The sequence below is a fragment of the Typopeltis vanoorti genome, chromosome 8 (genome assembly GCF_054136105.1).
Source record: "Typopeltis vanoorti isolate ZY-2024b chromosome 8, IOZ_Tvanoo_1.0, whole genome shotgun sequence".
NCBI lineage: Eukaryota > Metazoa > Arthropoda > Arachnida > Uropygi > Thelyphonidae > Typopeltis > Typopeltis vanoorti.
Window position 1 is genome coordinate 108,629,651 of NC_143556.1, and position 23,978 is coordinate 108,653,628.

Here is a 23,978-nt window from a genome sequence, read left to right on the forward strand (position 1 = left end):
TACTCCTTACAGTGAGTCTCTTGAACAAGAAAAACGTCGACATTGTAGTCATATAAAATCTTTGGGAGGTATTCGTATTTTGCTCTACATATACCCTCAGTGTTAATTTGGCAAATTCGGACAACAGGTCCAATATTTCTAGTCATCTTGCCGTTAAGAGAGCTAATTCATGTGTTTGAGTTCATGTGTGTTTTAACCAGGAGATCTAGAAGATAGTCTGGTTGCCAAGTCGCTCTAGCTCTTTAGCGTCCAGGGTGCACCACGAGGAGGCGAGCTACAATTGCACACCCATTCTTCATGTTAATATTTTAACGAAGATGATGTTTCTCTGCTGTTTTGAGGATAGTTATTTTACTGCAAATTTCCACAACATTTGTTTCAAAACAGTATTTAATTTAGCATTAAGTAAATATGTAAGCTTAATATCTTAACTTAATCATAAGATGTAAGTCTAATATTTCATTTTAGAATTATAAGGATTAATAATATTCTCCAAATGATACCGTCGGTGCATTACGAATCTCTACTATGATACTCCCATTTTTGCTGTGCCCAACTGAGAAACGCTTATCTAATTGTACGAATTCTACACTGTATACACGCTTTTCATTTCCTCCCCATTCTTTGAGCCTCCGTAGCTCAGTCGGTTTCGATGATATCCTTTGGTTGAAAAACCTGGATTCGAATCCCGCAAAGAATATTTATCACAGTTTTTCAACCGAGCCAGTTAGCTGGCCTCTTAAGGAGTTGCTAGGGTTTCTGGGGGGAAACTGTGGCGATTCCCTCCAGGAAACGCAGGCTTTTCTTCCCACAAATCTAATAAACCGGCCATAAGAATACACACAATTAACAGACGAATTACATAATAACACTTTTGCCTCATAACCTAATTTTCTTTAGCTGTAAAACCAAATAATCTAACCTAACCTAATACCGTATACAACAGCATTTGTTTCTCATCGTTCTCCACTGAACCACAGAGATGTTTCCTACAAGCAGCAGATCTCCTTTCTGTTTCTATCTCAGAGAGAAAAAAATACGAAAGAGAAATTTTTCCTATTAAAATTTATTTATTCGAAAAAAATCCGTTTATTAAGTTTTGGATGTCTTTTTTCATCTCTGCACTTCTGTCTGGAATATGTGGTTTTCTGTCAAAAGATCAGCGAGAATAACAATGGAGATATTTAATCGTAAGGTCGTCCTGTAATAATCCTTCTCAGGTTGCAGGATTTCTTCCTGGAAACTCAGGTATTTCATCCTAAAAGAAAGACAATTAACCTGGAAAACATAGACCGTTTTCACATACATTCCTCATGGCCTTAGTTCGTTTCGCAGTAATTCCAAACATCACATCCTAGTCTTTATGTAAGTTACTCACTCTTGAATTTGCTTGCATTTAATCCAATTTGGAATCTGTGACCTGTTTATATCGCTACTATAAATTTTATGTTACGCAAATAAATATATAAACGGAATACCTTGACGAATTACTTAATAGATAATTCACTCTTCGGAAATTCATATTTCATATCGATCCTATTATCCGAAATGTATCAACAAAATTGATATGTATTCAATAAATATGTGTTGATAACATAATTTCGTTTAATTTTTAAATTTACTATATTATTCTGGGTTCTCAATTCCCGTGCTGATCTATTTATCTATTTATTTATTTATTTCTATTTTGTTTGTTTGTTGGCTTGTTTTTTCTTTTCTTTTCTTTTCTTTTTTTTTTTTCAGTTAATGAACATTCATTGATGGTATGTGATGCTGCGTACATTTGGATGGCATCTCTTTCTTAGAATATTAGCTTATGAGTTTATTAATAATTTTTTTTTCAGTTAATGAATATTCATTGATCTTATGTGATACTACAAAGATTTGGATGCCATCTCTTTCTTAGAATATTAGCTTGTGAGTTTATTCATAAATTTGTATTAATAAAATGTATAATTTATCCCAAATGCCCATTTTTTCCGAAGTGAATATTACCTTTGTTCTTATTATCTCTTAGCTTGAAGAGCGGTATTCAAACAAAATAAATTAAATTTGTAAATTATACAAATTTGTGGTTCGCTATTGTCTCAAAGAAAATATAAAGATATTTCGTATTTATTATGTATATAGGAAAACTTGTATTATATGTGTATATGTGTAATACTTGATAATATAAGTATTATAAAGCACTAAAGTACATATAGTTTCAGAAACTGTCACAAGATGGCATCACCTAATATACAACAGGTGGTGTCATCTAGTAGCCATTCCAGACACTGTGTATAGTTCAATACTTCAGCAATGTTCATATTATTTTCAAAAATGAAATTACAGTTAAATGCATCATTTATTTATCACAATCAAATAAGCAAATTTATTAAATTAATATATTTAATATTTAAAATTTTTAATATTTAATATATTTAAAATTTATAATTATGTTACAAATAAAAAAATATTACAAGAATTTGGCATAATGGATAGCATATTTATTTTTAAGACAACGTTTTAACTGTCTAATCAAGATGACGGACTGCAGTCTCATCTTTGGATAAGGTTGATCGCCTAGAATCATTAGAGTCGGATTCTAATGCTAATTTACAAGCGCTGCACAAAGAAAGGCGGGTTATAATAATCAAATTACGATATGATGTCGAAATTTCTTATTGTAAATCCTTCTGATTTTTCTTACATCGAAACGATGTAAACTAAATATGTATATTTTCTTTATATTATTGGGATTATATTTTAGTATAAATATCATACTATCATGATGTAAACATAAATTGCTGTTTTTGGATTTTTTGGATTTTTAAATAAGCTGGATTGTTCAACTTTATTATAACAACATATCTACTTGTATGATTATTTATTCGATCGCCACGTACATTATTTTCAGATTTTCTATCAAAACCTTATTTTGGTGTAGCTTATATTTTGTTGTGGTGTCTCTTGGTTACAGACGAGGATTCAGATCTGCAAAAGAAGGAGTAATTCAAGTGTGGTGAAATTCATGTCCGAAAATCACGCAGTTATAGCAACAGATATATAATGCGGTGCATTGTCTATCTTGCTGAAAGAGACAATTAACGCAATCGTTAATTCTGTAGAAAAGCGACAAAGTAGGAAGCAGTGCATTTTCTAGTATGTTCAGATACTTCATGGCACCATGAACAGAGATCCGATTCCAAGCTAGGAAAAATAGGGCCATACTATCACACCGACACCTCCGAATTTCATTATTGGGGTTACGCACTCCGGTAAGTGACGTTCATTAGGCATTTGCCACCCCCATACCCGTCCATCTTCTTGGTAGAGAATGCAGCCTGATTCGTCAATCCATAGCACAGTTTCCCAAGCTTCCGCATCCCACTGTATAAGCTCTTTGCACCACTGAAGACATGTTCATTCGGGTAATGTGGGAGCTTGAATATTGGGGCCCAATTATGAAATCCCCATATTGTTAGCCACGGTTCTGGATGATTTTGTGTAGAATCATGTTCCAGTAGTTTCCTGGATCTCCGCATTCAACGGGTCCGCCGAAGAATGGCTGTTTTTACATATTATTCTTATTGGCACCCTACGGTTACGTTTGGTGAGTGTGGTAGGTCGTCCACTTCGGGCAGCACTTGCAGCTGATTCCCTGTGCTTCCATCTCAGTAAATTATCACTGATTATTGACCTGGAATGGCCGAATATGTCAACAGTTTGTTAAATAGTTCTGCAAGATGGCATCCTCTCAGAACGCCCTCTTCAAACTTCCTCAGTTCCCTTTACGCATCCATTTCACCCATACCCAATTGCGCTGAATTGAGAGGCATATGCCTCCAATATATGCCAGCTACAAACATGTGACGTGTTACAGTGGCACGATGTACCTTGCTCATGGAGTGTCTGTTGACTCTTTTTTTTCCCAAGCAGTGTATGTGTATTTCATTCTAAACGAAGATATTTTCTATTAGTTATTACACCATAGTGTTAGATCAAATTATGAACAAATCTAAATTAATTTTACTAAAATCAACAGTTATGCAATATCTTGAACAAATACTGTAACAGTTTGGCCATTATATATGCATAGTAAACTGTTTTTCAGCTGACTCATTGGATTGTTATAAGTTCGGTATACTCGATTAAATATTTGGATTTCAAATATTACATACCTTTTAACTGGATTCATAAATTCAGTGAATTTCGGCAAAAAGCAAGAAACTTTATTAAAAAGAACTAAAAATCCTGAACAGGTAGGTAACTTCTAATGAAAGGTACCTACTTTCATTAGTAGGTACCTTTGTAGCTTTAAGATAATACGAGGTGAGCAAGAAAAATCGTTATAGGTTTCATTCCAGCTGTATAAAGAAGCATTTTCTAGATCCGTTTTCAACAGGGCTCCTGAGTAAGTCGATCTTTGCAGCAGGAAAGTAGTATTCTTCGCTATGATTTTTATTCTTATAACTTAAAAAAAATCGACAATAGAAATTGCACATTTTAAACATATGTCCAACCGCTGTCTTCAAAATCGTCGGTGCTAGGAACGTAACTTTTGGTAACGATTAAAAGTGAAAACGAAATGTGTGCATGTGCTGATTTACAAATGTCAGTTAGTGCTAAAACGTTCCGTTTATAAAAGTTGATAAATTATTTATTTTATTTAATTTAATTATAATAATTTTCACTAACTGCTCTCATGGAGCCATTTCTAGGCATGAAGTTGTTCCCTTTTGAAATGAAAGTACTTCATGTTTATCAAAATATTAACGTGATTTCATATTCACAGGTTTAGATTTAGTAAATTGGAACCCTTAACTTGCTGTAAAACTATGCAGTGAAATATACTACCTATGAAGCCTCCAAATACGGTGAGGAAGTTTATAAATCATTCTTCAAACGTCATGTACTGAAAGTCAGCATATTATAATGGTCATACGCGATTAAATCTGTGATGTACAGGATATATTTTCCAGGAAGGCACGATTCAATCCCTGATATTGATATGAGAGATGAGATTTTCCTTCAAATTCAACAAAGATAAAATCAAGCATAGAAATGGCATGTTCGAATGTTAATATTAATACCTTTTGTTAAGTCGATGTTTCAATGATACTTGAATTTCCTCTTACGCCATTCTTTCTTAAAGATGGATATCATGCTTGATCTTTGTTTTAATCGCACACATTTCCTTCTTCCCCAAATTAAAGAATTAATGTCAACTTTTGTTATCTCTTTTCCTTGTTGAAACGTCCATAGTTATTTATGCCTCTTGGTAAACTTAACTTTCTTCATGATCAACACTTTTTAGGTATTTTTTCTGTCTGTTTTGCTAAGTTACTGAGACCGTCACTAAGATATTTTGAGTACTCTATCATTATAACTCAGCTTGGATCTAAATTCCCCATTCTTTCTTAAAGATGGATATCATGCTTGATCTTTGTTTTAATCGCACACATTTCCTTCTTCCCCAAATTAAAGAATTAATGTCAACTTTTGTTATCTCTTTTCCTTGTTGAAACGTCCATAGTTATTTATGCCTCTTGGTAAACTTAACTTTCTTCATGATCAACACTTTTTAGGTATTTTTTCTGTCTGTTTTGCTAAGTTACTGAGACCGTCACTAAGATATTTTGAGTACTCTATCATTATAACTCAGCTTGGATCTAAATTCCCTACTTTCATAAACAAGATATAACCAATGCTTGTTTCTAGCTGCGGTTGAGTGATATATCTTGAGTGCATGATGTACACCATCACTTAGTTTTCAGATTGGATATCCCAATACTGACAGAAATCGAAAAATTAACTATAGCAACATTTCAACTTCACTGCCCAAATTATATACTGAAGGAATGATTTCGCTACAATGATGGCATCTGTGTCTTTATGAGAATCGAAAGTTGCTTGTCAGAAAGTCTGATGAAGAATCCTATGCTTTTGACATCCAACAGCTTAAGATTGCTTTTCCCATTCAGTACCATTAAACTGCTGTATTTATCACACTCAACTCCAAATTCTGAAAACCACTCTGACAACTTCGCTTCCTATCCATCTAGTTCCACTTTCTATATTCAAGATATCTAAACGTGAAGTCATCTTTCTAAGTAAACTGCATGCTCACAACTGCAACTGGCTTCCATTTTCCCGACAAGATACGGAAGTTTTTGTTTAAAGGTTTAAGTTTATAGCCTAACGATAATCGTATACCTAGTAAGTCGAATTCCTGATAACCATTTCTACTGTTTCAATACCCATGATCTTGTTTAAACCTAGTTATCCCTCCGGTATACCGTAGAGGTCGCCTTCCTGCTCAGTATGTCACAATCGTATGCAAGCTTTCCTACAGAAAAACATCTTTCATCAAACCACTCGTAAGGCCATGCCTTTTGTCCTAGCAACTGGTGCCTTTCACGAAAGGCACCAGTTGTTACAACCAATTGAACTTCTACTCTTTCTTTCCATGGTCAAAATACTGATTTCACTATCCTGCTCCGAGCAAATTGCAGAACAAATCATCGATATTAAAACCTTCATTCCTTTTCTATTGAAATTTCTCATCCACTTTTCAAGCCTTGGTTCAACGAAAGGTGTACCAAAGCGACGAAATAAAAACACAAAAACTCAGATTTCGTTATATGGCTTTCAATATGGAATGTAACCTCATTCTCTTCTTATGCTGAAACATTCAATATAAGCTCTACAACCATCATAAAATCGAAATATGACTTTATGTAGTCCAATAGCAGAAACTGGTCTCCGCTTCATGCGGTATTCTTGGCTTCTTGTCTCATAGCAAAAGCCATTGGACAAAACTTCTGTTCACCTTCGGTCCCCCATGCCTCTCTCATCTAGATGGCATCATTGCAACAGTACCTAAAGATAAAACCCACTTCCTGGGATCAATCTTCTCCTCGAACTCCTCCTGTAGATGACCAAGGCAAATCGCTTCCTACCACCCGAAAACTGAGCATCATTTTAAACGTTTTCTGGTCCCTAAGGCATTTCTCAAATCTTGCTGAAACCTCATGCTTCAAAGCTAGTAGTAATATTGTCTCAACAATATTTTATACTTATCTGACACCTATCACAATAAGTGGAAGTAAATATACATTCAACGTATTTATTTTAAAAAAAAAGCAATTTAAAAAGGAGAGATACAAATTTGCATTCAAACTTGATTGCTCGCAATTACTTCCCCCCTCTCTGTTTAAATAATGGAGAAAGTCATCAACCGTAAACTTCGTTACATGAAGTCCTATCAGTTAATCAGCGACCAACTATATTTATTATTCTTTATTATTATTATTTATTTATTTTTGTGCATTGATCCTCTTCCTCTTTAATTCCATCTCCATCTGTCACCTGAATCGTCCTTCCTCAAGAAACCTAGATAACTTTATACGAAATCAAATGATTTGAACAAACTTATTCAAGTGGAAAGACTCGCATATCTGAGTGAAAGTATTTCTCACAAATAATTTCCTAATAGTTACTCGTATATACCTATTAGAAAATTATATATCTATTATTTTATTTACTAGTTGTTATTAAACAAACATTTATCTTGGGAAAGATTATGATGAAGAATATTTAGAGCCATTTTCTTGAAAGCAGTTTCCTTCATAATGTAGACATATCTTTTTGGAATACATACCGGATTACTTAATAGCTATTATGGAATTACTTAATAAAGCAGTAATTATTCGGGATAAATATACGTGACACTAAGTACTAAAGATGTATCAGATACTGCAATTAAGATCTGCTTATCTAAATAAACGCTAAATAAACATTAAATAAATACCAAATAAACATATTCTGCAACATAGATCTCTTTTCCATAAATATATGTAAAACATTTCTATATTTCCCATACAAAGTAAGGCTATTATTGAATTATCACCAAATAGAAAAGGTGAGCGCGTAAAGAGTAATCATAATGGAAGACTTTAATTATACAAATATTGATTGGATAGCAGTAGAATCTCATGAAAAGAATGAAAATACATTTGTTGAGCTGTTGCAGGACAACTTCCTCACGCAGCATGTGACAGAAGGAACTCGAGGTCAGAGAGTGCAAGATTTGATTACAGTGTCAGAGGGCATTTCAGTTAAAGACGTAACTATTCTGCCTCCAGTTGGTGACAGTGATCATGCGGTACTCACTTGGGAAGTGACTAAATTTATGAATGTTCCATTCAGAAAAGGTTACATGCTGAACTACAACGTAGCAAATTATGACCAAGTGAGGAGTATACTAAGTTCAGTGGAATGGGATCGGTTGCTGGATGGAAAGGATATCGACAGTGTATGGGAAGCATTTAAACAATATTTAAATGATGCGATATCAGAATGTATCCCGAGAGTTCGAAGAATAAATAGAGTAGGAGCCAAATGGATGTGTAATTTTATTAAGGAAGAGATTCGTAAGAAAAGGATAATGTGGAAGGAATACCGTTTGCATAAGAATGACGTCCGTTATGAAAGTTATGAGCAGCAGGTTAGAATAGTCACAACTGTTGTACGGAAAGCAAAGTCTGGTTATGAAAGGAAACTGGCTCTGCGTGCGAAAGACAACCCACAAGGATTCTATCGATATGCTGGAAGTACAAGAAAGAATAAATATGAAAGAATACCTCTTCGAAATCCAGATGGAGTGAGGATTACTGATGCAGAAGAGGTTGTTCAGTTAATGAGTGCCCATTTCGTTAAAAGCTATCAACCTAGTGAACGCAACATTGAGCTCACAGTTACCTCTTCACTAGATGAAGAAACGCATGCGTGTGAGGCCGAGATTTGTGCAACAGCTCTAATACCTCGGCCTCACACATGCGTGTGAGGCCGAGGTATTAGAGCTGTTGCACAAACGGAATAAGAATTCAGTAATAGGGACTGATGGAATATCAGCACGTGTGCTAAACAGTGTATAGGCCATTCCATTGACCAGGATTTTAATATGAGTCTCAGAACAGAGAAGATTCCGCAGGAATGTAAGGAATGTATGATAATTCCATTACACATGGGTGGTGCAAAGACCGATATATCTAACTATCGACCAATTAGTATCTCAGGAGTAGTGGTGAAGATTTTAGAAAAATGAGTTAGGGCCCGCATTCAGAAATGGGTTGAGAGTGAATCTCTACTTTGCAATAAACAACATAGGCTTACTAAGGGAAGGTCATGTTTTAGCAACTTGCTCACATTCTATGACAATGTTACCATTGAACTAGACAAGGGGAATGGATACACCATGATACTTTTGGAGTTTGCTAAGGCTTTTGACAGAATACAGCATAACAGACTGCTGCATAAATTGGAGAAAATTGGTTTGGGTTATACAACATTAGCATGGATAAGAGGATGGCTGACTGACAGATATCAAAAAGTGGTATACGGGGGATCTGAGCCTGCAAGGTTTAAGGTAACAAGTGGTGTACCACAAGGATCAGTGCTTGGTCCACTGTTATTCAATCTGTACATTAATGATATTGGAAAGGATTTGACAAGCGACATACAGTTATTTCTTGATGATGCAAAGATAGGCAGGGTAATCATGAATGCTGCTGATATGCAGTCCTTGAAAAATGATTTGAATAAGTTGGAATTGTGGGCATGGTAAAATGGGTGTCAGTTCAATGTCAGTAAAATATAAAGTCATTCACTTCAGCTTGATTACCTATCCAATGTCGTATTATATTGCTGGGATTAGGCTAGAAGAAACTGATGAGACTAGGGATCTTGGATTGTTAATAGATAGGAAGTTGAAGTTCAGAGGCCATGTGGCAAAGATTGCAAATACCACTCAAAAGATAATTGCAATGCTCAACCGTTCACATAAAGATAAGGATGTTATTTTGCCTCTTTACAGGCCTTTATAAGACCTCACTTGGACTATTGTGCGCAGGTCTGGTCTCCTGGTTTCCATTGTGATTCTGATATATTGGAGAGAGCACAAAGGCGAGTGTTAAAAATGATATCAGGATTGTGGAATAGTGATTATGAAGACAGGTTGAGAATTTGTAGATTGCAGACGCTAGCAAATAGGAGAAAGAGTGGTGATATGATTGAGACTTACAAACAGTTGAAATGGTCATACAGGATTTCAATCGATGGGATTTTTCAATTTATGGAGCGTGGGGAAAGGACGAGAGTGCATCCATGGAAGCTGAGAATGAAGCCTACCAAGAAGGATATAAGGGCCAGATTTTTCTCTCAGAGGGTGGTGCGTCATTGGGATGGATTGCCATTGGATGTTGTGAGTGCAAGCATTGTGAATGAATTCAAGAATAAGTATGATAGCTTGTGTGTGTGTAGTATGTGGCCTCCTCAATGAGTCTCTGATTCCCTAGAGGTCTCTCTTAATAATAATAATAATAATAATAATAATAATAATAATAATAATAATAATAATAATAATAATAATAATAATAATAATAATTATTATTATTATTATTATTATTATTATTATTATTATTATTATTATTATTATTATTATTATTATTATCGAAATTGGCCATGAATATATAAAAATATCTTTAAAATTGATATTACATAAAATTATTAAAGAAACCCGACGTTCATTAAAAACCAATTTATATTAGTGTTATCAAGGACTCTTTCATTTAGAATAAAATACGACCAAATGAAGTTCCAAATAACTTCAATGGCACACAAAACTACTCAGTCTTAAAAAAAAGTGTGTTGCAAAACATACCTAATAACAATAAGTTATTAGAAATAATCACTAAAGTGAAAAGGAAGATCGTACCATCGAATTTTTAAGGAAAATTGTCAAACGTATTTAATTGTCAACTTGTCAACTTGATTATGCTACTTTAGAAGGCTTATAGTCTTCTAAAGTACCATAATTACTTTACGTTCAGATCCTTTATAACATTTGAGAAGTGTAGAGGAAAATAGGATTAGGTTTTGATTACTTTTTCTGTCATTTGATAAGAAAATATATTCAAATCTAATCCTATTTTCTTACCAAAGAAAATAAGATTAAATTTTTTCATACCAAGGCATAAATAATTTTCATATTATGCAAATTTATTTATTTTGGTGTCTATGTAAATTGTGAAAAGATAAGTATTTAAAAATTAATGGTTTGTTTTGTTAGTATTAATATGTAATACTAGTTAATAAATACAACCACACGCAACGTCTGTCTTTTATTATTTCTGGTATTAGGCATATGACTGCGATGATTTTTTGACCATTATATTGCACAGCACAAAATTTCTGTCATTAAAATATATAAATATAAAATAAATAGAACAAACGAAGAGTTATAATGATCAAAATTAATCAAACACAGCTATTTTGTTTGGAACGAAAGTACCATCATCATTTTGAAATATAATAAGAAAAGTTGGTATAATCAGGAGAAGGCTGACTATTTTTTTTTCTGAAATGACGGAGAAATTATCTTGTTAGTATTTCCTGAAATACTAACAAGATAGTATTTCAGGAAATTGTGATCTAAGAGTTGGATTTTTCTTTTCCATGTTTAAATTTCGTAGTTGTTCATAATATTAACGTCGAACTTTCTGGAACAGAAAACTATGTAGAAACTGGAATGCAAATAAATAATTTAATCTCTAAAATTAATTATTTATAGGCGACGTTTTGCTAGCTTAAGCAGGCATTATCAGAGACAATTTAACATTAGTCTAATATATATATATATATATATATATATTAGGATAACCAAGTTATTTTATTTTATAAACTTGGTTATTTTAACTCCTAATCCCAAGTATGCAAACAATTAAGTTTGCGCCTGAAACAAAGTTCAAGTCTAAAGATGGTACAATACCAGGGCAACTCATTGTAAAGGTGGGTAAAGGTCTGATCACTATTCTTAATATTTTTCCATAATGTAAAGCACATCTCACTAGAAATATATATATATACTGCAATGCATTATGGGTGGGGTCACTACCCTGACCGGTTTCAACCTTTTTTGCGGTCTCCTCAGTGAGTAGCTAGACCCTAAATACCAAAGTTATAGCTACCCACTGAGAAGACCTCAAAAAAAAGGTTTAAACCCACCCATAATGCATTGCAGTATATACATCTTCTAGTGAGATGTGCTTTACATTATGGGAAACTACTAAGAATAGTGATGAGATCTTTACCCACCTTTACAATGAGTTGCCCTGGTGTTGTACCATCTTTAGACGTGAACTTTGTTTCAGGGGCAAACTTAATTGTTTGCATACTTGGGATTAGGAGTTAAAATAACCAAGTTTATAAAATAACTTGGTTATCCTAATATACAATATCCCCAAGTTAAAAATTTTATTACATATATATATATATATATACAATATATACAATATCCCCAAGTTAAAAATTTTATTACATACAGTATATATATATATATATATATATATATACTTACTTGTATATATATATATATATATATATATATATATATGACAGAATGATCATTGACTCGGTTAACATACATAGTTTTATGAAAAAAATTGAATGACTAGAACCGAGATTTAATTAAAAAGGTTTTTAATATAAACACACGACTAGTTTCGGCCTGTAACAGCCTTCTTCAGGTGACATTATAAAAGAAAAAACACTAAACATTGAGGGTTAAAAGACTATGAACAACATAGACAGTCTTTATACATAATTAGCATTAAAACGTTGTAGTTGTATTTGAAGCTGTTTTCTTTCATTTGTTGCATTGTTGGGAGAGTGCGTGCTTGCTGCATCACGTGAACGCCAGTACATGATTACAGCTGAATGACTATCCGGGAGGTTGTAGCTTAAGTTGTTATTTAGATGAACCGGATTGAAGATGATTTCTCTCGATTCCACAATTTTTCTCTCTATTTCGTCACTGCAGCGGAAGATGTTTGTAGATTTTTTCCAGCAGACTTTGTGACTTTGGTTATCATCATTAGGATTGGCCGAGAAGAGGGTATGACTTGATAATGCACTTGCTCGCTGTCTCTTGTAAGTAATGTCTCTCATGTGTTCTTCCATACGCATTTCGACAGATTTGTCTGTCTGCTCGAAATAAGGAATATCGCAGTCACATAATATTATATATATATATGTTACTGATACCAAGCAATTTTAAACCTGGTTTTACTCCATTTTTCCCAAGTAAGCAAGGTAAAGGTGGAGCGAGCTCTGATCACTAATCTTAATATTTACCCTTAATGCCAAAACACATCTCCAAGAAGGGGATGTATGATGTTTTGTATTAAAGGCAAGGGGGCCACTACCCAGACCGATTTCGACCTTTATTGAGGTAGAATGGGAGTTCATGTCTCTCATCATTGGCCTTTGGAGAATAAAGCATGCTGTGGATCAGCAGACAGTAAAAGAGGAGTATGATATAAGATAGAGTAGGATAGTAGGAGGTAAAAAGAGGCCTCAGTCAACCTGTTTAGCCTTATTGGCTAATTGGTCTGTAACATATAATCTCAATTTATCTGTTCAGAAAAAGGTTAAACATAGACTTTTGTCTATAGTTCACATATTATTTTATCTAAAGTAATGATTTACTCCAGTATTAATGGAGGTTCTTTTTATGTTTCTAGATATAATATCCTTATTTTTATTCCAGGTAAATAATTTTTTTTTTTTTTAAAGACAAGATGTAAATAATAGGACTTATTTAAATATTTATTTTAAATCTAAAATAACAGGACTTAAGCTCCGGTAAGTAGGAATGAATAGGAACTTACTTAGGAACTTGTATACCTGGTACCAGTGGGACTTAGAATGGGGAAGAGACTGGCCCGGGAGATGCCGCTCACGAGGAGCGGCACCGCCTCGCAGTAAGCCTTCGCCGCCCGGGTTCTCAGCTTTCCCCCCCCCCCCTTGCTTGGAGTAAAGAAACCGTGCCAGCGAAAGCTTTGTGGCTAGGGGAGACAGAGTGGTTATTCATTTTCCTGGGGTGGGTTTTTTGGGTTCTAAAGAGATATACAGGGCTTGATGCGTCCCTGTATAAGAAAGCATATTGTCGGTGGTTTGCAGTATTGATTCACAAATTTAAAGTCTCCTAGTAAGTGCCTTTCTTGTGCAAGAAATTTGGGTAAGTAGAAAAAGAAACCTTTTCTTATTCTTGCATACATTAAATTTGCGTCTCGTACCTGGGATTTTTATGTACTTTCCAGATGTGATATTTTAGTACAATGATTAGGAAGATAGTGAACTTTTGGGTTTTTTGGACTGGTGGCGGGAATTGTAGTCGTACGACCTCTTCTACTGTCAGCATGGGGATTCCCAATGCTGTGCTGAGTCTCCGCCAGATGCGTTGGGCTGGTGGGCAAAAATAAAAGAAGTGGTCCACCGTTTCCACGTCCCGGCAGACATCGCAGAATGGGTCGCACGGGTTAGGTACATACCGGGATTTCACCTGTTTCACCGGGAGCCGCCGGTAGGCTATTCTCCAGGCTAGATCCCGATGAAAAGGCTGTCCCCAGCTATTTTTGATGTTTCTGAAGAGAATTTCATTATTTGTACTAAGATTGGGTGTATCACGCCTGGAAAGTTGGAAGAAATCCCAGTATACTGCTTTAGGTTTGTGTGTGAGGATTGCTATTCCTCTGTCCCTGAGTGTTGTGATCGATTTCACTACTGTACGGTACCGCTTGGGCTGGACCCCCCCCCCTTGCGCGGGGTCCAGCATAGTCCGTGATCCCAAAGAGGGGGAGGAAAAGTCCTATAAAATATCTAATTAGTAGGCCAGAAATGTGGTTGGAGTTTAAGGCCTTCCGTACGGTTTTGAACGTGTTTGCTTGTAGCAAGCTTTTGTAATCAGGCAGAGCATAACCCCTTCTTCCTGTTTGAGTTGTAGGTATTCTTTCTTTACTTTGCGTTTTCTCCCATTCCAGAAGAAATCCAGGAGTTCTTTTGATAATTTATTTTCTTGTGCCAGTGTGATGCCTGTGATATTGACAGTGTGCATCAGCATTGGGGTGACGATTGTTTTTATTACTGTCGCTCTACCATAAAAGGAGAAGAAGGTTGGTTTGAACAGCCTTATCCTTTCCTGCTTGTCTCCTGCAATTTTTGGATTGGTAGTGCTAGGGTGTCTGAAAAGGGCACGCCTAGTATAGTTAGGGGCTGTGTCTGTAGCGTTAAACCGTAGGGAAGTCCAGTGCTATGGAAATTTCCGAAACTTTTGATTTTGGTTTTTTGTGCGTTAACGCGAAGACCACTGACTATGCTGAATTTTTGCAGCGTGTGCAGATAGATATAGATGGACTCAGAGTCTCTGAGTGTAGCCACTACATCGTCTGCATATGCCACTATTTTGCATTGTCTGGAGCCTTGGGGAAGTGGAATACCGTTAATTGCGGGGGTGTTATCAATTCTTTTGATTAGGGGTTCTAATACTAGGGAGAAGAGGAGGGAGCTTAGCGGGCAGCCTTGCCTAACCCCTCTCTTTATGGGGATTGGTTCTGTTAGAAACCCATTAATAGATAGTTGGGTCGTGGCTTCCGCATACATGTTTTTAATTGTACGCCAAAGTCTCGGGCCCACGCCTGTTTTTTGTAGGATGTTCTGCAAGTACCTGTGGTTGACGCTGTCAAACGCTTTCTCCAGGTCGGTGGAGAGAAGTGCCAGGGGGTATTTTTTCTCTTTGACCAGTTTGATCAAGTCTCTTAACAAAAAGAGATTGAATTCCATAGATCTACCAGGGATCCCGTAGACCTGTGAGCTTGTTATTATTTTTTCGATACCGCCCTTAAGGCGCGTGCAGATAATTTTTGCAAAAATCTTGTAGTCTACGTTGGTTAGAGAGATTGGACGCCAGTTATTCGAAAAAGTCCGATCTCGGTCTTTCTTGGGGATAAAGATGGTGTGGCTCTTAACGAATTCCTCGGGGATGTTTCCCGAAGTGAGGAATTCGTTAAAGATGTTTATTAACGCTGCCAATGCAAATTCCCAGATAGATCTATAGAATTCTATCCCCAGTCCGTCTGGCCCTGGGGTCTTCTTTGGTTTCATCATTCTGGACGTGGCCTTTAATTCGGCTGCAGTTATCGGCCTGTCCTGCAGGGCACTAAGATGATCGGGAAAACGTGTTGCGTCCCACTCACTGAAGTCATCCGTGCCCTGCCGGTCAGAGAAGATACCGATATACTGCTGATGAAAGTGACGGAGTATTTCGTTGGTTGAGCGTAAAATCTGGCCCTTCTCCTCGATCTGGTGAATCGTTTTCTCATTATTAGCCGCCACCCGTTGTTGGTTGTAGAATGCGGCGGAAGGTGTTTCCAAATTTCTGAGATAGAGTCTCGTTCGAAAATCGAGGTCTTCGACTCTACTCTGCCGCTCTTGCTGCAGCTCTATTTCTACTTGCCTGATAAGATGTCCGCAGGGAACTCCGCTCCGTTCGTTTGTCCGGTACCAGCCGAGTTCCCTGTAGAGATCCCTCAGCCGTTTGCTTTGTTGGTAGGCGCCCTTTCGCGCCCGCATTTTTGGAACAGTTCCCTAGCCTGCCACTTGAAGCTCAGCCAGTTTTCCCAGTCCCAGTTGGTGTTTGTCCATCTGTCACAGAGGTTCTGTAGCTGGTCGCTAAAAAGACTGGGAAAGGTGGGAGGAAGCCTCCAAGACCCTCTGGCTGTTTCCATAACCTCTGGGAGCGTGATTTTGAGTATGACCATTTTGTGGTCGGTTGTCATGTTGTGCACTGCAGTGTGACGTATCCTCTGAACATATTGTTCCAAGTTTTGGGACACGTACACCCTGTCTAGTCTTGTCGCTATCTGGCCGCGGCACCACGTAGTTTCTACTTTGGAGGGGTTATTCCGCCTCCAGATATCGACGAGATCAAAATTAATACAGCATCGTTTTAAAGCGGCAATGCCGCCAGTTCCGTTGTTTGGATTCCCCCCGATTTTGTCTAGACGTGTGTCTTCCACACAGTTCCAGTCTCCTGCAACTATTAGGTGTTCTGCTCCCAGGAGATAGTTTTCAAGGGCAGAGAAGAGACCAGTTCTGTGGTATGGATTGTTCGGGGCGTAAACTGCAGCCAGTCGGATGGTATGGCCACCGTACTTCCAGTCCACCGTTACTAGGCGTTCTGTGGCGTCTTTTTGGACGTTGAAAAATCCCCCCGCGATTGGGGGGCGAATTAGTATCCCCACCCCTCCCGAGTGAGCGTCCCCGAAGCACCAGGAGCTGGTGACCGGATAGCTTCTCGAGAAGTTCTCCACGTCCCAGTGCTTATAGAAATGGGTTTGTTGTATCAGGAGGATATTGATTTTGTGTGTTAACATTAGCCTCCAGACAGCGCTTTGCGCAAAGGGGTTGCGTAGTCCGTTAGTGTTTAAGGTTGCGATTTTAACTTCCATGTTGGTGTTAGTATGAGGGGGGGCGTTATCTGTTGGTTGTTCTATGCAGGCCAGTTCTGGTTCCTCGTCGGTGCTGGTTTCACATTCAGCACCCGAGTCAATGACGAGCCTGTATGGGGAGTCCCTCTCCCCTTCGTCTTCAGAGTCCATTTCGTGGACTTGTGGTTCTGTCGGTTGATCCCTTACTGGGGGTAGGCTCTCTAGCATTGTTACGTCATTGTCGAGGGGCTTTGTGCCTATTGTTTGACATCGACCTTTAGTGTGGGTATACTCTGTCTCGTCCTCCGATGACATCAGGCTGCTTTGTTTCGCTTTTTTCTTTTCTTTTGATTCCGTTTCTCTTGTGCGCTTTGTTGGGGCACTGGGTGTGACTTCTTCCTCTTTCCTGCGCGTTTCATAGTTTGCCACCTTGATGCTGGCGATGTTGTCCTGCGTGTGGCCGCTTGCCTTGGATATCTTTTGGGTTTTTGTGGAGGTTGTGATTTCCGTTGATGCTCCCTTTTCAGCCTGTTGGCAGAGCTCCGGAAAATCGCTCCTTGCTACTGTCTCAGGCTTCTCGATGGATGTAGCCCTAATCGGTGTTATGGTCCCTCCAATTGCTTCTGAGCTTGTCCTGTTTGAACATGTGTCCACTTTGTGGGTAAGATCCCCACACTTCAGACAAGGTTCCGGACAGCTTTCTATTTTATGTTTTGATGCTTTGCAATTTCAGCATTGTATTCGAGGGCAATCTGCTCCAAGGTGTTCTTCCGAGTTACATCTAAAGCACCTTCTTTTCACACCCGGGTAGTTGATCATTACCCTCGTTCCCCCCAAAAAAACGAAGTTGGGGAATTCTTTTTTCATTTCAATCTGGATTTCGACGTCTCCTGTTTTCCATCCTTTATAGTCTGCGTACTCCATTGCTTTAATATCGTGAATTTCCCCCCATTGGCTAAAGAATTTCTTGACTTCAGGTTCGTTCTCTAGGTATTCTAGTGGAAACCTGGTTATTTTTAGCGTTTTGCGTAGGCTCCCTACTAGAAACGGTCTGATTTTTTGTCCACAACAAATGTAACCCTCTAATAATTTCTTTTTTGTTTGTTCGCTTTTGACCACTATTTGGAATCTATTGTTCCCATAAGGTATAAAACCATATATATTTTCAGCCCCTACTGTTTCGATTAGAGCTCTCGCTAACGCCCGCTGATCTACGGGCTTCGTGAGCTGGATACCGAGCGTCCTAGTTCTAGGCAAAAAATGCGCCATGGTTACAGAAATTCCTGACTACTGGGTGTAGAAAGGGGATGTAAGGGAGGGCAAAATCGAGGAACGTTGGGCGTTCCTCGCCGCAAACAAAGCGATACCAGAATAGATGGATAAAACAGGCAATAAAAAGAAAAAAAGGTCTTACCAAAGCTGGGGTACTACTGCGGAATCTGAGCATGGAGCTCTCTTTTCGGGCCGTTGAAACTGGATCTTCTTGAGAGATAGACGTCTGCCTTCGGCCGGAGCTTTCTCGGGGGTCCTCGGGAACTGTCTCTGGAATCCGCTGCGTTCTGTCGATGTCGATATTGAGGTGGGTGAGAGTGAAGAATAAACCCATGATAACCTGATAACCTGATTTGGCTAGATGGATTACAGTCCCGTGGACTTCGATCCCTTAATCTGTATGAGTAGTCATGAATTAAGTGTTAGCTAGCACCTGGCTCACCCTATTTAGGGTTGTATGGAGGTACCAGAATCGATAAGCAAAGCAGCTTTCGGGCGCTTGTGTTTCCACCTATCGTGTTCGTCATAATTTGATGACTCTTGAATGAGTTGATTTGGATGAACAGCTGCTTTGGCAAAATAAGCAGTAGCACTGTTATGGAGGAAAGTGGGAATATCTAGAATATCGGCATCTCGATGTAAGAGAGTATTTCGGACAAACCACGGAGCGTTGAAGATCATACGGAGGCACTTGTTTTGTATAACTTGTAGCTTGTTGATGTTTGTGGGGGAAGTGTGCCCCCAGGCTGGTGATCCGTAAGTTAACGATGGTCTGATAATTGTTTTGTAGATCCGTAGTTTGTTATCAGTGCTGACTTGACTTCTTCTATTGAGGAGAGAATAGAGTTGTGCAATTGCAGAGTTTGCTTTTTTGCATGCATAAACTATGTGGGAGTTAAAGTTTAAACGGTTATCTAGTTGAATGCCCAGATATTTGGTGCTAGATCTCCATGGAATGGCTGTGTTAAAAAGTTTAACTTCTCCAACATGAGATGCTTGTCTTCTTGTGAAAAGAATGGCAGTGCTTTTATCGGCATTTACAGATATTCTCCATTTTTTGAACCAGTCTTCTAAATTTGTTGCTGCAGTTTGTAATCGCTGAGTAGCTATATTAGGCCTGAGAGATCTGCTAAGAATAGCCATATCATCCGCATAACTAGCTATAGTGGTTAGTGATGTGCTAGGAACATCAGAAACAAAGATGTTAAAAAGCAGCGGTGAGAGCAGCGAGCCTTGAGGGACACCAGCAGTGATTTTTTTCAGTGAGGATCTAATTCCACGCAACTTAACCTGAATTTTACGGTCCTGTAGAAAGGAGTTAATAATTTTGGTAAGATAAAGAGGGATGTTGGCTGCAATTAATTTGTAGATGAGACCTTTGTGCCAGACTGTATCGAAAGCTTTTGCAACATCTAAAAAGATAGCTCCTGTGTGCTGTTTCCAGTTAAAGCCTGTAGTGATGAACTCAGTCAGTCTGTGAATTTGATGTGTAGTGCTATGTCCAGTACGGAAACCAAATTGTTCTTTCGGAATGATGTTATTTTTAATCACCTCCTCATTAAGTCGGTTGAGAATGACTCTTTCTGCTATTTTTCCTAGGCATGATAGAAGACTGATGGGTCTATAGCTCTGAGGCATCTGAGGCGCTTTACCAGGCTTGAGAATAAGGAAAATATCGGCTTGTTTCCATCTTGAGGGGAAATAATTAATTCTCAGAATTGCATTGATAATCGCTACTAAATGCATGACAGCTTTGTGTGGGAGGGCCTTGATTGTTTTGTTGGTAATTTCGTCTGGACCAGGGGCTTTTTTGTTTTTGAGCTTCTTGATGATTGAATAGACCTCTTTAGGTGAGGTGGGGCAGATATTTTCACAGCTACAAGGTCTCCGAAGCACAGAGCGTACCTTACGGTGTATTTTTTCTATGAAGACTAGATCCGCTTGTGCATAATTAGGACGGCACTGAAGTTGGAGGGATTGAACGAGTGCTTCTGCTTTTTCGTCATCTCTGTAAACAAGACCACTTTCTCCGTGAATGGGCTGGATGTTAGAGCGATCTGTACGGAGAGCTTTAGTCAACTTCCACAGAGAATTATCTTCGGTTTTGAGAGAACAGAGTTTTCTTTCCCATTGCTGGTTTCTGTGATCTTTTAGAGCGTAACGGACGAGGTTGGACGCTCTGTTTAGTTCTTGACGGTCTTGCGGAGATAGCGTGTTGTGATAGCGGCGTCTGAGCCTATTTTTGTTCCTTATCAGAGCAAGGATTTCTGCAGGAAGTAAGTTTACTTGAGCTGGGGTAGAAGTAGAGCAAGCTGCGGATAAGCCAGCCTGTATTTTACATTCAAGATTGTTGACTGCCGCGTCGATTTCTTCACGGGTGGAAATAGTCGGTACTGAGTCTATAATAGTGTTCATTTTAGTCTTGAATTTTGCAAGTTTGTGTGGGATTGGCTGGGAATGAGCTCAGGTTCCTCCCCTAGACTTAAGAGTACTGGATTGTGATCTGAGCTTAGCTCGTCAACTACTTGAAGTCTGAATTGATGAGAAATATTGTTAAAAATAGCAATATCCAAAACATCAGGTCTGCCGGTCGCTCCGTAATGTGTTGGCTCAATCGGGCCTGCAATAACGATATTTCTCTGCAAGGCAAAGTTGTAGAGGATCATTCCGTTGTTGTTGCAGCTTTTGCTGTTCCATAAAGGATGCTTGGAATTGAGGTCTCCTGCTACTATTACTGCTTCATTTGTATCCAGTAGCTGAGAGAGATCAGAGGGGAGTAGAGGTTTGCCAGGGGGGTTGTATACAGAATACATCTTTAAGCTGCCTGCATTGTTGGTAAGAATTTCTATGCCTGTCACCTCGAGGTTAGATGTAGTAATCTTCTTAGTCTCATTATAGCGAATGTTTCTTCTGACAAAGATGGCAGTGCCACCACCTCTGGCATTTAGTCTGTCATTTCGAAGTAACGAGTAGTTTCTGAGTTTGGGATTATCGCAGGGACGTAGGTGTGTCTCGTTAATGAGGAGAATATCAATTTGCAAATGATCTGTAAGCTCCTGTAATTCCAAAATTTTGCTGTTTAGACCGTTTGCATTCCAGAATATTATCGGCATAGAATTTGATGTTAAAGCCGGGTTAGTCATTAATCATGGAGAAGATGGCTTGAGTATTCCTAAGGAATTTGCTGGTGTCGGCCTGGCTTGGATTTGTTTTGCTGAAGGCCATTAGCATCTCCCCAAGTGAGGCAGCGAGTATTGCTGAGGAATTTTGACAGCTAGTTGCAGGGAGTACCTTAATGTTACTCGAGGAAACCACAGAAGCATATGATTTATCTGGTGTGACTTTTTGCACTTGGATTTCAGGCACAGATCTCACAATATTTTTCTGAGTGGGCTGGGTTAATTCCTGTCTAGGCTTTTGAAGGTTTGATGGGTGGAGAGAGCAACCCTTGTAGTTTGCAGGATGTGGACCACTGCAGTTCGCACATTTAGCAGGTGTGGTCTTTGGCTTGACGCAAGTGTGCGAGGGATGTTTGCCTCCGCACTTCACACACTTGTAGTCTGCTCTGCATAACATTTGTGCATGCCCAAATTTTTGGCAGCGATGGCATTGACCAGCCGATGCCTTTCTTCGTAGTGGCTCGGTCTTGATGACCAAGTTGCAGACTATTTTAAGATCATAAATTTCCCTCTGGTCTTTACTGATCTCTACTAAGACCAGAGGCATGGGGCGCTTGTCTGCGCGATACATTCGCGAAATCTTGACTGGCTCCCAGCCTTGTAATCTGAGGTCAGTAGCTATTTCTTCTGTTGTTATATTTTCTACTAATCCTCTGATCACTACCTTGAGGTTCTTTTCACTTTTAAGTTGGTAAGTATGGTACGGGATTTTATGATCGTCCATAAGTCTGGTGAGCTGGCGGTAGTCCGTTGTTCCTTCGGGCTGTATGCGTACTCCGTCATCTGTGTTTTTGGCTGACGAGAACTTTATGTTGCTTTTTTTCATCGTCTCTGCGAGTAACGACCATTTTTCCTTCGATCGCAGGACTACTGGTGGGATCCGCTCTTTGGACTGTGTTGGTATATTTGTCTCAGTGCTTGCACTAGATTGTGCTGATGTGTCCATTTCAGGTGCAGATTCAGGTTCTGCAGCAAGAGACCCTTTCTTTCTCTTCTTTCTGCTGACTTCTTGGTAATCCTTAGAATCTGTGACAGTTTCTGCAGCGGAGGAATTGACGCTGTCATGAGTGAGGCTAGGAGAAATTTCGGAGGTTTGAGGGTCTTCTGTCTCGACCTCCATAATCTGATGAACTTCTATCTTTCCTGGCCATTTGGTGTGTAGGATGTTACCAATTTGCCGAAAGATAGCTAGAGGTTCTTTGAAGGAGAGATCTTCATATGGTGAATCCATAATCTAGACTTGATGTGGGGGAAGGACCTGCCTTGTCCCTTCAACACCGAGTGCTGCACAGGGCTGGGAACAGTAGAGGGTCTGGAAAATGTTTTTGAAGATAAAATAAAATAAAAGTCTTACCTGCTCTGATGATCGAGCACGCTGTTGATGCATCAAATAATCACAAAACGAAACTTAACTTCACTCTGAAAAACAAAACTTAGCTTCACTGCTGTAATACTACAAGGAGCGCTGATAAACACGTCTGTACTCTGCCCGACCCTTTTTCATCAAGATCACCCGAATAAACCCATCATCGGCCTATTGAAAAATAAAGGGGTCAGAGTGTCCCCGAAGAGAAGTAAAAGAGGGGTAAGGAAGTGACAGAGAGGTCAAGGTGGGGTGCTGGGGGGGAGGGGAGGGGAAGAGGAGAGGAAGCGGAATAGGATGGGAAGGGCGGGTGGGGAGGTAGGGGTAGGGAAAAAGAAGAAAATAGGCCTCAGCTCGTTATTCTCATCTTGCTAGCTTAAGGCTATCAAGTGATATTTCCTCACCCTCCTCGGAGATCTGCCTCAAGAAATCAAAAGGACCACGGAGGGAGCCGGTGACCAGGTGACCCGTCCCTTCAGGGCAGCCCGCCTCGAGTTGGCCTGCGCTGCCTGGGTTTTTCCTCCGAACTACCTCCGTGGGAGACTAGGGAACAAAATAGACCACAGGGGGGACGCAGAGACCAAGGAAATGACTCGGAGTGGAGCTGCTGCTGCAGATGGAGATCTTAAAGCAGCAGCAGGCAGAACTTGATGGTGTTGTTTCTGACAGTACACAGGATTGGAGGTGAACACCACTTGATCTTAAATGTGGTGTCACCCAGAGCCTCCCTTTCGAGATGTAAAAATCTCCTTAAGGAACCGTAGAGCATGTAAAATACGATCCGGGAGAGATCCAACAAACTGGGAGGATTAGCAGAGTTATAAAATTTTTTTCTTACCTTCCAGATGTGATATT

General features: G+C 38.8%; 1 protein-coding gene across 1 annotated transcript in view; it reads right to left on the reverse strand.

The window, feature by feature from the left end:
* The window catches only part of LOC150104269 (stearoyl-CoA desaturase 5-like), a 43,573-nt gene extending 24,658 nt beyond the window's left edge, over window positions 1-18,915 (reverse strand). Inside the window, exon 1 of the mRNA XM_090396446.1 lies at window positions 18,724-18,915. Within this exon, the coding sequence (XP_090252572.1) occupies window positions 18,724-18,915 (192 nt within the window). The remainder of the gene's footprint in view (window positions 1-18,723) is intronic.
* Window positions 18,916-23,978: the final 5,063 nt, after the last annotated feature.